General features: G+C 41.2%; 1 protein-coding gene across 5 annotated transcripts in view; it reads left to right on the forward strand.

Moving 5' to 3' along the window:
* The window catches only part of SORCS3 (sortilin related VPS10 domain containing receptor 3), a 271,002-nt gene that overhangs the window by 76,457 nt on the left and 182,277 nt on the right, over nt 1-12,268 (forward strand). For all 5 annotated transcript variants that reach the window (XM_048945765.1, XM_048945769.1, XM_048945768.1 and 2 more), the window contains one exon: nt 3,280-3,347. In XM_048945765.1, coding sequence (XP_048801722.1) covers nt 3,280-3,347 — 68 coding nt within the window. The remainder of the gene's footprint in view (nt 1-3,279; nt 3,348-12,268) is intronic.

A 12,268-nucleotide genomic window follows, 5' to 3' on the forward strand; every position in this document is an offset into this window, starting at 1 on the left:
AAATGTATATGTATTTTTTTTAAGCAGCGAGCTAAATGTGAAAACTCCAATTTTCAATTGAATTCAGCTTTTAGAATGAAAACTGTCAAAATTTTAATATGAAATTACTATGACACAGAAAAGGCGTGGTTATTAGTTAGCACTGATGAACACAATCTAAACTTTTTTACAAAGTGAACTTTGGAATCAAATGTCTTGACTTGAATCAGTGAAGGTATTTCTTCTTTCTTTCAACTGTCAGAATTCAATTTTGTACATAAGAAAAAATGTATAATTTTCTTTTACTTCCATTCTGCTGAAATGTTTCTGCTGAAATATTCATGTACACAAACATGCTGGGAAATGGGGTACTTGCTTAGAGCTGCCCATTCACCCTTAGAATTACACCATCATAGAATGTTTGAGGGAAGGGGCCTTTAAAGGTCACCTAGTCTAACTCCCCTGCAAGAACAAGATCACCTCTAGCTCCATCAGGTGCTCAGAGCCCCTCCAGCCTGACCTTAGGTGTCTCCAGGGATGGGACACCCACCTTGCTGGTAGTTGCTTAGTGGCATGGCTGGCTCCAGCATAACATAGAGGTCTCTGAACAGCCTCTTGAAATGCTTTGAGGTTTTCCCTTTGCAAGGCTTTGTCAAAAGGACCCTTTGAAAACAGATCAGTAACCAGACATATCTTTGGGCTCTGACTTGTGCCTTAACCTCATGTAAGCTGCCTCCCTAGTAGCACCATTTGCACCTGCAGTCTCCTGCCGTGAAGCTGCGGGGAATGTGCCCTTGCAGTGTTTGTCGGGTAGGCTGTATTCAAACCTCTCCAATCTTCTCTGGTCTTCAAGCTTCCAAACTGTTGTGAGCATTACCTGTATTGAATTTCAACAATATTATCTCAAAAGTCAGTGGGATGGGATAGAGGTCTTTGGGACTTACAAGGTGAGTGGTTCTGTGGGCAGTGTGCTGCCAGCGGCTGCCCTGTGGTAGTGGGGCGTCAAGAAACTCCTGCTGCTTCCTGGTGCTCTCTGTGAGATTGAAGTGCTAAGGCATGGTTTTGCTTTTGTTCTCCACACCTTGACAAAAGGCAGAGCTGGATTTTTGTTAGGCATCCTGGGTGGAAATTTCAACGAGTCCTACTAAACAACATGCCTTTACTTTGGATTAATACCCAGGAGCTGAGTAGGATTCAACCTCCTCCTGCAGAGCTGGCATTATCCTGCTGTTTGCAGGGTTTAAAGCAGACCACTGACATCTTCAAAAATACAGAGCACAGGGGATGTGAGGAGAGGCATACAGGATGCTGGGGGATTATGGTTGCTGCCTCCATTTGGAATTGCAACTTCGGGAAGAATTATCCTGATCAAACTTCGGCAGAACAGAGAAGAAAGGCTTAACTTAAGAAGTTTAGAGATCCAGGATCTGCTGGCTTTATTGAAAGTCCTGCTTCCTGGTTTCATAGTGATTAGGTGTCAAAAGAGGGAAACTGCCTCTTTGGAGCCGTGAGCAATAAGAAGGGAGTCACTTCTGGCAAGGCAGTGCTTGTGCTGTGGGGCATGGCTTCCAAGAACCTCTTGAGAGAATCTCTGGAGTTGTAGGGTGTATTCTAAAAACATTACTCATAAGGTTATAGATGCAGGCTATACTGCTTCCATTAGTTGGTATAAAGGGATGCTGTGTGGATGTACCTTGATGGCAGTGACTGGCAGCTGGTTCTTCTCCATTTGTATAGGAAGGTGTGTGCAGGATTTAAGTTGCAATAAAAAAAGGCATTGTCCTTATTTCCCCACTGCACAGAAACAGTTTAGGCTGACATGGACTTGCATATGCTGACTCAAATCTGCCTGGCAGGTTTCTCTTCACACCCTGCTGGAAGCAGCTTGGCTTTTATCTCCTTCCTAAAAGTCTCTGCGTGGGGAAATAAAGGGAAAAATGCAATCGGGCTGTGAATCCAGTGGAGAGATGGATGCTCAGAGCATCTTTTTGAAAGCCATTAAGTTGGGCACTGACTGCATAGTCACGTATCAAGGTCCTTACAATTTGAACAGGTCTCTTCCCGGTATTGTGCTGACAGTAACAGACTGCTGCAGCCTTTATGATATTGATTAATCCTTTGGTATTTTTCCTTTCTGCAGAGCTTTTAAACTCCTCACCCAGTCTTCACCCATCAGCCTTGCTGCTGGGAAACCAAATAAAAGGAGTGACAAGTCCCATTGCTGTGGGAGGAGGAAAAGGGAGGGAGAGAACAGGTCTTTTGGAAAAAGGGAGGTAGAAAGGTCCTTGTTGCAGCAAAGGTAGTTTTGGGCAAAATGGCTTGCTTTGCTGGATAGGGATCTTCATAAACAAACTTGCCATTACTATCCATGATGATGAGGTAGTTCACATCAGCATCTTGAGAGAAAAAGGAAAATGTCAAATGTAATTTCTGATTGGGCTGTTGGATTGACAAGGATGCATCCAATTCCATTCCTGACCTTGAATAACATAGGTATAGAGGGGGCAACTCACAATGTTGTTAATTCCTGTTGGCAGGTTTTATTTCAAATGCAAAACGTCTCTAGGATTAGAATAAATGTTACTGGTTACATGATGCATTAAGGGAATTATTTTTCCTTTTTTTTTTTTTTTTTTTTTTTTAAACTTGATCTCATATCACTGCAACCTTAATGAATAAATTCTAAGCCTTCCTTTGGGTGATTTCACACAGAATCACACACAGAATCACAGAATCACCCGGGTTGGAAGGGACCCCAAGGATCATGTAGTTCCAACCCCCCTGCCTAGCAGGGCCACCAAACATCCACATTCAGATCAGGTTGCCCAGGACCCCGTCCAACCTGGCCTTAAACACGTCCAAGGACGGGGCATCCACAACCTCCCTGGGCAGCCCGTTCCAGGGCCTAACCACTCTCCTAGTAAAGAACTTCCCCCTAACATCCAACCTAAATCTTCCCTCCTTCAACTTGGATCCATTTCCCCTAGTCCTGCTGTTGTCAGCCCTTTTGAAGAGTTTACTCCCCTCCTGGGTGTAGGTTCCCTTCAGGTACTGATAGGCTGCAATGAGGTCACCCCGCAGCCTTCTCTTCTCCAGGCTGAACAAGCCCAACTCCCTCAGCCTGTCCTCATAGGGGAGGTGCTCCAGCCCCCTGATCATCTTAGTCGCCCTCCTCTGGACCCTTTCCAAAATCTCAATGTCTTTCAGATTTCAGATGCCTTCTGTATTGTTACACAGGCTAAAAGAAACTTTTAAAAGAAACTTTTAAAAGAAACTTTTTCTTTTCCCTTTCTCTTCTAGGTGATACTCATTCTGACAAAGCTCTATGACTTCAATTTGGGAAGTGTTACTGAAAGCTCACTGTGGAGGTAAGCAGATCATGCAGAACACAGTACTGGTGTGGATGTGTGCACTGTGTCTCTTGTAAAACTGGAGGGTGAGTGAGGGGGATTGAAGATGATCTGGGGAGGAGAGGGAAGGGAGTATGAGGTAGACGTGAAGTTGCTTTTTGAAAGAGGACACGTGATTGAGAAAGCATTGATTTAACAAAATGAGGTCTGCATATGAGAGGCTTTCTTCAGGTAAGGCATTTCCTTGATGCCCAGAGGTGGTTGGTTTCATTCAGTCCTTTTGAATGTCCTCTTTTCATTTCCAAGAACCTCTGCCACTATGCTGGTAATGAGAGTATTCTCTGTAGATGGCAACATGCTTGCTGGAGCAAGTGTCCAAGATGATTTACAACTGAGTTTCTGGTATGATCTTAGTTAATCTCAGTCACGTTCCTCTGCCTTGTGAGGTGGTCATCTCAGCAGTGAATCGGTGATGCTTGAGGCTTTGAGGGCAGTAGCCACGAAAGTACTAGAGATCACAGTGAGGTACTGGCATCTCCTGTACTATGGGTTAACTCTGATAATGTCACATGCCTGTCATCTGTCATGTTTCTGATAGTGTGCAAGAGGTGGAATGTCTTGGCTTGGGAAAACATGCTACTGGACAGAGTGTATGTGTGTTAAATGAGGGGAAAAAAAAACCAAACATGCAGAACACCCCTGGAAAAAAAAAAAAAAAAATAATAACTGAAGGCAGCCTAATTCCCTAATCTCTCCAAATCAGCAATAGTTTCTACCTGCTAGGAACTGCTCTCCCTTCTTATAGCCCACCTGTGGTGTGGAAAGGACATGACTTCAGTAGAATTGTTATTAGGTGGTTTTTACTGTATGGACCAAAAAAAAAAAAAAAAAAAAAAAAAAGGGGGGGGGGGAAGGAGTGGTAGAGGCATAGGGGAACCACAAGTGCCTTGCATTAGATTTACCTTTTCTATCATGGATGTTACTCAACCTCCAGAAATTGTAGTTGGTGAAAGTTGTCACTGTTGAACTGCTGTTCCAGGTGTAAGAAAGCAGCTTCTGGCCAGGTGATCTATTGTCCTTTCTTCCAAGTTAATTTAAAAGCCCCTGTTTGAAAGTATGTTGTAGGGTCATCTCCATTAATACACTGAAGGGTTAATTGTTTAGTAGAGCTCTTGAAACTTCTCAGTTTGCACGGTTACTCCAAAGCCTAATTGCACTGCACCGTGGTAATCTGCAAAGGTGTAAATAACCATGCAGCTAATAAGAGAGAACACAGTAATTTCCACTTACTTCACACTTTTCAAGATATTTAAGCCTCAAAACTTTTGCCTCTTTACCTAGCAAGTACAAATGGTGCTGTAATTGTACTTTAAATGTAATTGCTTTGCAATCTGCTCTACATAAATAATGTAACAAGCAGACAAATTCTGTTCTGATACTGATCTCACAGCAGCACCTGAGCTCTGCAGAAAGGTAGCAGCAGTATGTCTCCTGGAGCTTTCCCAGTGGCAGAAATAAGGTAGTTGATAATCTTGGGAAATGCTCTGATGTGTGAATGGGTTTCAGGTGGTTCTGGAACACCTCTGTTTCTCTTCTGTGGTGAAATAGAGGCCATTGTGTGGTCCAGAGACTCAGAGAAGTAGAGAAGTCAGAGTTCCTGGGTTCTTTTCCAAGATTTGTGAGGAATAGTTGAGGTAAGAGCTAGCAGGCAGAGTTCCTGGGCTCTAAAACTGGAAAATTAAGGATGAAACCATACTACACTTCAGAGGGAAATGTGGTTTTTTAGAGAACAGCTTGAACTTTCTCTGGAAAGGATGTTGTAGCAATAGAAGCAGATACTATGTGGAAACAATAAGCCCAGACTACTTCTCTCCAGGATATTCTGTTACATTTGTGCATTAAGGTATCTGAAACTTTGCATTATTTAAGTAGATACTTTTTAATGCTTTCTCATAATTTCTGAGAACCTGAAAATTTCACAAGGAGAATTTGTTTTATGGAGCAATTTTTAGTCTTCTGACAATATAATTGCTTTCCTTATTTACTTTTCTGTAGACTCCTTCAAAACCATGTTGAAGTCTCAGGTGCTGGGTAGGCTCCATTGAATGCAAATATCATAGAATCATAGAATGGCCTGGGTTGGAAAGAACCTCAAAGATCATCTATTTTCAACCCCCCCTGCTATGTGCAGGGTCACCAACCACCAGCCCAGGCTGCCCAGAGTCACATCCAGCCTGGCCTTGAATGCTTCCAGGGATGGGGCATCCACAACCTCCTTGGGCAACCTGTTCCACTGCCTCACCACCCTCTGAGTGAAAAAACCTCCTCCTAATATCTAACCTAACTCTTCCCTGTCTTATTTTAAAACCATTCCCCCTTGTCCCATCACTATCAACCCATATAATAAAATATGTTGTCATCAGCAGAAGGTCGTGAAATTTCCATTATTTTTTCTCTTTCTGTTTTCTGGGATTATTACTTGTTTTTCTTCTAACCAAGTGCCCTGTGTATCTGAGCAACAGTGCTGTGATGCCTATTCTGAGCACTTGGCAAACAATTGCTGCCATAAGAAAGGAGTGGCTTTTGTGGCGGAAAGAAAATAATCGCACAGCAGTGCTTCAAAGGATGCAAAGATAGAGTACAGTGGAATGCAATCTTCAAATATCATCATGCCTCCACCTGCTTCATGCATCAAAAGCTTTTGCTCTGTTTCCCCCTGGGTTATAGCATGAGATATTTCTTTTAATGGAAAATGCTATATAAGACAAATTTCTAATTCCTGCATTTAAATATAAGGACAAGTAAATCGATATGAAAACATCCTGAATGTAATTAAAAAAGAGAGCCAGAGCAGGAAAGAATTAAAAGTTATATTGGATACTGCTCTTCTATCAGGCTGATAAGAATTTAGAGGAAATGCTAGTCAGCATTTGAATGCAGGAGCACGGATGTGGCTCTAGTAAGTAAATCCATATTTCTGAGGCCCAAAAATATCACAGAAAAAGCCTCAGTTGCTCCTGAAACAGTCAGTCTTGAGGCAGTAAGCTTTGAGGAAAAGCACACATCCTTCCATATTGTGAATGCTGCATCTCTTCTTGGTAACAGGGAATATCTGTCAGTTGGGGTTTGTAGTTTTGTTTTTCTCACTTAGAGAGTAGAGGAGATTTCTTTTTTTCCTCCTATGAAATAAAGCTACCTTATTATGATTGTACTTGTGATGATGTGAGACATCAAAATTTACTGAGAAGTCTTTTCATAGAGCAGGATATATAGTTGTAAAAATTAGGTAAGCTTTTAAGGTATAGCAACATTTCATTGCTTCTCATTTCCTAATAAAATATCTTCATTGCTAGTCCTTGAGAATCCAGCTACCATTCTGTCTGCTCTTATTTAAAAGTTGTGTGAAGAAATAGAACTGTGTTTTCTGTAGCATTTTCTTTTTAGTGAGTGCTTCATTTTTAATAAATGGAAAACAGTCCTCCCTCTTAATCTATAATCTGGAATGATTTTGATTTGAAGTGCTATTGGAGAACCTCCAGTTCCCAAACCCTCTGTCGCCAGGATCCCTGCACCCAACTTCAGCTCCCACAATGAATGTAATCATGCAACAGTCATCCAACGTGAAATATGAACTGTGTCTGCGAAGAGTAGCAATCAGGATCCTTCATGGAACTGTGGTCTCAGAAGGCATCTGTCAAACCCAGAGGAATGAAAGGGTTAGATATGCAAAATACAGTGTGCAAAAGACATCATTCACAACTAAAAGTTGAAGGCTGAATTTTTAGCTTGTTTTTTCTGTGTAAAATTTCAAACAAATCTCATTAGGACAAGAGAAGTCTGTTCAGTGGTTTATTTCTACAAATGCATGTTTACAATGCTTCCAGGTGTTGTGACTGATAGATGAGGTTTGCTTTCAAATGTATGCTGTGCTCAAATGTAATATATGGGGTGCTCTGTAGGTTAGAGGCATAAAGTCCTTTCATTAGTTAATCTTGTTGCTATCCAGTTGTTTCCTTTTTGTTTTATGAGTACGAATAATCGGGAATGTATTGAGGTCCTTTTCTTATTCTGTAGACTTCTAGAATTCAGAATTTTTTACAAGCAAAGGAGGAGTCTTACAAAAATTTCCTTGCTTGTTGCTAATCCTGACTCCTATTTAAACTGTACACTTCTGAGATACACGAACATGACATTCTGTGTAAGTATTTAAAGTGTTCTCATCTGCTTTTGCCAGTGTAGGATGAGCAGTTTTTCTTGTAAGATAAAACTGGAGTAAAAGTGTTGTTTTTTGTTTGGTTGGTTTTGTTTGTTTCTTTGCTTTTGTTATTTTTTCTTTGTTGTCACCTTATTTAGCATCTAGGAGCTCTAATTATTAGTACTTCTAATTGTTTGGCTTGTGGTAGCTAAAAGGCAGTCTCCATCCCAAGGGAACTTTCAATCTCAGATGAAGGCAAAGAGACAACAGGGTGATTCAACAGACGAGAAGCCCAAGTTACCAGGGAGTTATTTATGCTCAATGTAATCGCCATGAATGCAGCACATCAGCTAATTGGGCAGTGGGGAGTAGTTCACATCTTCTTCCAAAGTGTGAGTACTTGCATGTGTCAGCTCTGAGTCCCTGCTGCCATTTTACCCACCTTTGATGAGTCCCCTGGAGTTTCCATTCTCTGGCTGTGGTCCCAGGCTAAATCATCTGATGGCATATAATGCTGGCCTATGCATTAACCCATACTGAAAATCATAACTGGCTTTTTTTTTTTTTTGAGATTCTAAAATACCACTAAAGTTATCTTATATATATTTATTTTTTGTTTTCACACGTATTAACCAAGAAATTGTGTTTCCATGGCAGCAAAAATCCCCACTATGTAGTTTGGTCTTGTTTTGTTTTTCACTCTTGTGGCTGTGCCTGAAGGGATTGTTCTGTTGTCTTAGAGCTGTGTAGAGTTAGGAAAAACTTTCAGCTTTTTATGAGAGACAGCTGCAAAACAGATCAGCTACAACTCCAAGCTTGGAGCTGAGAGAGGTAAAACCAATCAACTTGGTTGCAAGCTGCTTCATATCTTGTACGGTTCTTTCATTCAATTCTGTTTGAATTACCACAGACTTATGTGGTATTTCTTATTATATCCTTGCATTTTACTCTCCCATGCTGTCTTCAGAGGCCACCAGCATCTTTTGGTTTACTTCTAGCATTTGTTCATGCTGCTTTCTGTGCCTTAGGTTCATGCATTACGCGTGCAGCTGGCTTCAGATAGTGCTGCCCTGCAGGCGTGAAATGGTGCGATAAGCCTTGGCTTGCCTTTAAGAGCTGGGGTTTAATCTCCCTCCTCCAAATTTGCCTGTTTGCAAGACAGGTGAGGATGAAGAGAGAGCCTGCGAGATTCAGTGAACATGACTGAAATTTCCATGCCGTCCCTTGCAAAAAAGGTAATCTTGAACCAGGTCATGGCCCAGAACCTCATTAAAAGGGATTCTTCCCCACTGGTGATGCATTATTTAGACTGCAGAGCTGAGATAAGCAATTCCCAGCTTGTGCCACCGCCTCTTGCTCAGTGTCACACATCTTGAAATGGGGCAGTGTGATTTCACTGACATTTTCTGTAGTGAAATAGTCTCCAAACAGCCACCATGACCAGCTGGCATCTCCATGCAGTATTGTCAGATTTGATTACATCTATTGTTTTTCAGTATTAAGCTGACAACAAGCATCTCGGATATATGTTGTTTTCTGGAGCACTGTATTGAGGCATAAAATTAATAGAGCTGGTTTTCAGAGTAATAATGCTTCCCGTCACTGCATCTTATTTGGCATTTTTAAAAAAAGTAGCAAAGTGAAGAATTAATTTGCTGATTTAAAAAAAAGGTTTCATCATATCTGCAATCAGCTATTTATGCATGGAAGAAAGGAGCTGGCTTGGATATTCAAGCACATCTGTGGCCTCTCTTGGATTCAAAAAAGCAGGGTCTCCAAAAATTTAGTGACTTCGTTGTCTTTTGTGTGTGTGTTTAAATTACTTAGCTCTGTATTGGTGACTTTTCTCAGACTATAGAGGTTGCAAGCTGCTAGGTTCAGGCTGCTTGCTGGAATGGGAAACTGAAGGAGATGCAGTGTGAGTAAGGGTTGTTCAACAGGCCTCTCAGCACCTTGAGTTGAGATTAGTGTGGAACTAGAGCAATATCCCTGCATAATTCGGTTCTTTATCTGTAGTACTCCTACTGACTTATATTTTGCCTGCAGTGAGTGATTTGGGTTACCTTGGCTCAGTGCAGCTTCTTTGTTAGTTGTTGCATCCTACGCCATGTATGGGAGCCATACTTGAGCTACTGGTGAGGTGCACAATAGCTGTGTGTTGGTCCGTTCCCAAGCTAGTTGCTGCAAAATGAAGATCATGGCTGTTCAATAAAGAAAATTCCTTGGCTCAAATAGCTATGGAATCAGTACCTGTGAAGAACAGAAGACCCAGCATTCCTGAACTGAGTGGGGAAATTTATTCTTTGCTCTTATGGTTAAGTGCTTATTTTGGAGGAACAGGTCTTGTTCTGTTGTTTAAGCTGACTTACAAGGCTTGGCAGATACCTGACATCTGTGTTTGTCCAACTGTACATGTGTTGTAACAAGCATCAGAAAGTGGGTCATAGCTCAGAAAGAGAAGAGAGAGATCTTTCACAGCTAGAAAAAGTTGTTGAATATCAGCCAGGAGGGTGGCTTAGCCTCACTGTGTTCCCTGGTTGAGAGGGTATCTGTGATGAGAGGGTTACGAATTACAGATCGTTAGATAGTGATAGCCATTCACCTTTGTATCCCACTGTACAATTGAAGCCATTTGAAGTAAGTAATTATGACCTGTTTTAAAATTGCTCTTCTGATGATTCATTATCCTTCCAATTTTGGTATCTGGGAGACTTAAGCAGGTCTTTTACTTTTATGGACTTCTGGAAATGCCTGTATGATACTGTCTTGGGCTACATGTATGGATATACGCATCCATGGGATAAAAAAGGGAAAAAAGAGAATAGCATTCAAGGAGTGAAATGGAGGAAACTGCAGGGTTCTTCCTCCTTCACTATTACAGGTATTGTTCAGAGCATACGTTCTATGTAGCTCATAATTTAAAGAGATGCTGGCATTGCAACAAGTGGATAAAATCAGTTAAGCCTGTTTTAAGACAATTGCTTTGGGAACCAATAATGAAAATTAATAGTATAGTATATTAATAGTACTAATGGTATGAAATTTAAGATGTTTTAGAGTTAGGCATACTCAGTAATCAGTAATAAGAAATGAGATGATTGTGTTATTTCATTCTCTGACTACTGGAGAGAAGCTTCCTCTGTCTCTTTCCCTTTCTTTAGCAAGTAATAAAGTTAATATTGCCTCAGAGATGTAGGGAACTAAGGGGGCAATGCAAGGTCATGCAAAAAGCAGTAGCCCAGCACATGGGAGCCTAAAAGCCTTTCAGCATATCTTTGGGTGGTGTGCAGGTGCGCCCTTGTTTATGAAAATGCCTTAGTTGTCCTATTTCATGGAGCTTATCTGCCTTTTGTGAACCAGTCTTCTGGATGGCTCTTTTCTCGTCTCTCTTAATCGCTCCATCAGTGACCTTTCTGTGGGGGTGGTAATTTCATCAGACATGGGACTTTTTGGATTTGTTAATCTTTTGTTTGCCAAAAAAAAGCTCTGAGACTAATTGCCAAGACTTCCCAGAAGATATTAGTTTACAGATTTTAATGACACTTATGATTTATTAATGTGCTTCTCCCTGCATCTGCTCATCCCTATTCCTTGGTGGAATTCCTGCTGAATCAGAGAGAATTAACAAAAACAAAACTGCAGATTGTAATGGTGTTTTAGCAAGGCTGTTAATTAAAAACTTTTAGTAATATTCAGAGTGTTTTGTTAATATCCCTGATTCTCTGAAGACACAGGTAAGCCTTGGCTTTGACAACTTTCTGCCTTGGAATCTCAGTTTGGTAAGGGTGTTGCGTATCAGTCAGCAGTGATAGCATAGAGGTTCACATTTAGATGTGCAGATGGCTCACGGGGTACAACACATTTCCTCCTCTTAACAGGACTGGTCCCAGTAGTGAATCTTGAGAACTCTATCATTTCATAGTCACTGTGCCCAGTGTGGCATCTAACCACCACAACACCCACCAGCCCTGTTTGTAAGCAGCAGGTCTAGTGGAGCACCTTCTCTGCTAAGCTCTCTTACCAGCTGTGTCAGTAAGTTATCTTCCATGTTTTGCAGTTGGCTTCCAAACTTCCACTTCAGCAACCTTCTCTATTGTTTCCTCTCTCGCAGCTTCAAAGCAGGGCTGCTTTGCTGAACTCATTAACCTCCAAATATGGGTCTCTGGAAGTACATGAGCTGGTCAGTGATTGTGAATGTTGCAGGTATCTTTGTGTGAGGAACATTTGTAGTTAGATAGATCTAGAAGGGTCACTTTACTGTGTATTAGTTTTGATCTTACAGGCTACTGGGTCATTGTTCTTTTCCTGTTAATAAGTAGGCTTGGGAGTTTGAGGTTACATCTTGTTTTCTGGGTAGAAACAGAGAGGTTAAGAAGAAAAGATTTTATCAAAATTCAAAACTTTTTGAAGGAGTGTTCTTAGGGTGAAGACAGAATTCCAGGTAAAATGGAGAAGAGGGCAGAAGTGGGCTTTGTTTTGATTTCACTTTCTTACATATCAGGTGAGAGCCCCAAGCAGCCATCTCTCTTTTCCTCTCTCCTTTGTAACTATTGAATTATTTATATTTCACAAAAGAGCTCCAACAGGAGAGGCTGTGAATCTCTCCAGGGAGAAGAATGATACTAATCTTACACATGGAAGATCCAGGTTCAAGCCCTTGCTCTGAATGAGCATAAAAGGAAGTGTTTTTTTATTCCACAAGTAATTAAATTGTGTAACTCATTGCTACAGGATGTTGTGAGGC

Source organism: Lagopus muta, chromosome 5 (assembly GCF_023343835.1).
Source record: "Lagopus muta isolate bLagMut1 chromosome 5, bLagMut1 primary, whole genome shotgun sequence".
Classification (NCBI taxonomy): domain Eukaryota; kingdom Metazoa; phylum Chordata; class Aves; order Galliformes; family Phasianidae; genus Lagopus; species Lagopus muta.